Below are 2,341 nucleotides of genomic sequence, written 5' to 3'. Positions count from 1 at the left end.
TCATGCATTCCAGAACCACTCTCCTCTTGCTCCTCTGGCTGTTCTGCAGATAGGACTGCATCGACCTCTGCTTCCTCATGCTCCACAACATCTATACCATCTTCATCTGTGATTATGGTATCCTGGTCCATGCTACCACATCCATTTTTCACGTTCAAGTAACAATACTTGTAGTGATGGAGCTCAACATATGATTCAGAGTATCCTAAGTGATGAATACGGTCAATCAACCACTTTGATCCAAACATGTGGTCAAGCTGAATTGTAAGTCCAAGTTGGGAGGGCATAACTCCTGATCGAGGGCGGTATGCTTTCAGCAGGTTCTGTCCCCACATTGCCACCTTTTCGTCAGTTTTTACAATTGCCTTCAGCAACTGCTTGAGGCTGTCAGGAATCAGAGCAAGTTGGCTCTGTGTATTGGTCATGCTGTCTACTGAGGGATACTGCTTTGTGTCGAGTGAAACTCTTGCCAAGTCTCCACAGATCAGATGAATGGCAGTGGAAATTATGAGGTCTTTAAGTGCAGAATCATCCATGGTTTGTGAGGGGTTGATGACCTGCTGATGGTAGTCTCGGAGGATTGCCTCTGTAGTGTCTTTTAGCCACACAATGAATCTTCCTCCCTCATCTAATGTGAAACAGAGAGACTCCTCATAATGTTCCTGAAGCTTTTTTTTAAGATACATCCGTCCATATGTGAGACTTTTGTCCTCCGTGGGGTCAAGTTCTTCCATCTTCATGTGGATCTCAGCGAGACTTGTTACACCATGCTCCACTTCTTCATCCATCCATTTGCACAGTTTCTCAAACAGCAACTGCCTCTCCTCATCTGTAGGCCGTCCGACCTGTGGGGGAAAAACAACTTTTAATTGAAATGATTGGCTTCAGAACCTTGTCTACAGAGTCTGGGACTTCTGGTCTTGAAAAAAATATATTACCCCAGAGTTTGTAACTGGGTTCTCGAACTGGGACCTGCACCGAAGATGATACAGTGCCTCTTCAGCTACCAAATCTATTATTCCAGACAGGCGACCAGCAACTTCAACTCCCCAGGCATCTCCTCGTCTCACAGCTGTCTCCAACAAATTCCTTTTCAGTCTGTCCTGGAAGCGATTGTCAGGTGCACGATACAACTTCCGGGCTGTGTCTGGGTTATAGCCACATATATGATTTACTAAAGAGAGTTTTAATTTGAAAAAAAGAAAGACCTTTCAAACTCATTCATGAGAATGTAGAAGACAGGCAACTTACTAGGGTATTTTACAAGCATTTCAACATTGATGCTCTTATTGCAGAGGATACAAACATCACGGTAGACCAGGTGTGCTGATGGGGTTTGGAATGTGGAGCTACCAGCACTTGAAGTACTTGGCCCAGACAGTACGCTGCGTCTTTTCATCCTGTCTGATCGTTGGTCTTGAGCATCTTGTCCTTTGGATGGATGAAAGACAATTTCGTGAGCTTTTATTCATGCCACAAAATGTATTGGATTGAAATGATGAGTTGAACGGAATGATTGACAGAAAGTGGCAACAACATTGACATAATGAAAAAGAAAACCTGAACGTTTCGCAATGGATACACTTCTCGAACGATGGTACAACTCGGTTCTACAATCCAAATGGTACTTCAGCTTGGGGTCATCTCCATCATTCCAGTCCTCATGTAGTCTGTTGATCAGCATTGCATCATCTACGATCTCAGAATAAGATAATAGCTGCTGATAACCTTTTTGAGTGACTTTTGAGAGTTTTTGCATTTCAGTCCCAGGACCACCACAGATGAAGCACCTCAAACCATGACAATTTGTGGTATCAACTTCCATACTGTCCTAAAAAGACAAGACAGCTCGGTGAACAATTACTTTTTCTTTTTGTTTACTAGGCAAGGCAAGGCAAAGGCAAGACTTATCAAACATATCATGCAGAATGGGTCCACACAGCCACATTAATAGATTATGTGTAACTATGAACAATAATCTCACTTTGAATCATATAGTGAGCCCACTATAAAATGACACAATTTACAACACAATTAATGTTGATCAATGACACAGAGACTATTTATAATGGTTTATTTAGCTAAGGTACTAGATTTGATATTAGCCTAATGTTAGCTAACTTAAGCTGGATGCTAGCTAGCAACATTCATTTTAGGCTGTAACTAAGAGATAAAAATGATGCATGGGCCTATAAATAAATGTATAGCCAACTAAACTTTAGAAAGCAAAATTATTTACTTACCATGTCAGAAAGTAACTTTGTTGTGGGCGTGTTGGAGCAGTGGTTAGTGTCTTCGACTGGTATACGGGAGGCCTGGGTTCAATCTGCACGCTTTGAAT

At 41.9% G+C, this 2,341-nt stretch overlaps 1 protein-coding gene across 1 annotated transcript; it reads right to left on the bottom strand.

The window, feature by feature from the left end:
* Positions 1 to 6: 6 nt before the first annotated feature.
* LOC104953166 (uncharacterized) lies at positions 7 to 2,328 on the bottom strand (the record flags this gene model as incomplete). The annotated part of the gene is made up of 5 exons (XM_010780089.1): positions 2,244 to 2,328; positions 1,561 to 1,831; positions 1,252 to 1,431; positions 939 to 1,147; positions 7 to 845 (listed from the first exon to the last, which is right to left on the bottom strand). Coding segments are annotated over exons 1-5 (1,502 nt in total), but the record flags the coding sequence as incomplete, so codon positions are not given.
* Between the last annotated feature and the right edge of the window lie 13 nt (positions 2,329 to 2,341).

The sequence above is a fragment of the Notothenia coriiceps genome, unplaced genomic scaffold (assembly GCF_000735185.1).
Source record: "Notothenia coriiceps isolate Sejong01 unplaced genomic scaffold, NC01 NC01_scaffold00021213, whole genome shotgun sequence".
Classification (NCBI taxonomy): Eukaryota; Metazoa; Chordata; class Actinopteri; order Perciformes; family Nototheniidae; genus Notothenia; species Notothenia coriiceps.
The sequence above is the reverse complement of the archived record's forward strand: the minus strand, read 5'-3'. Positions and strand labels throughout refer to the sequence as shown.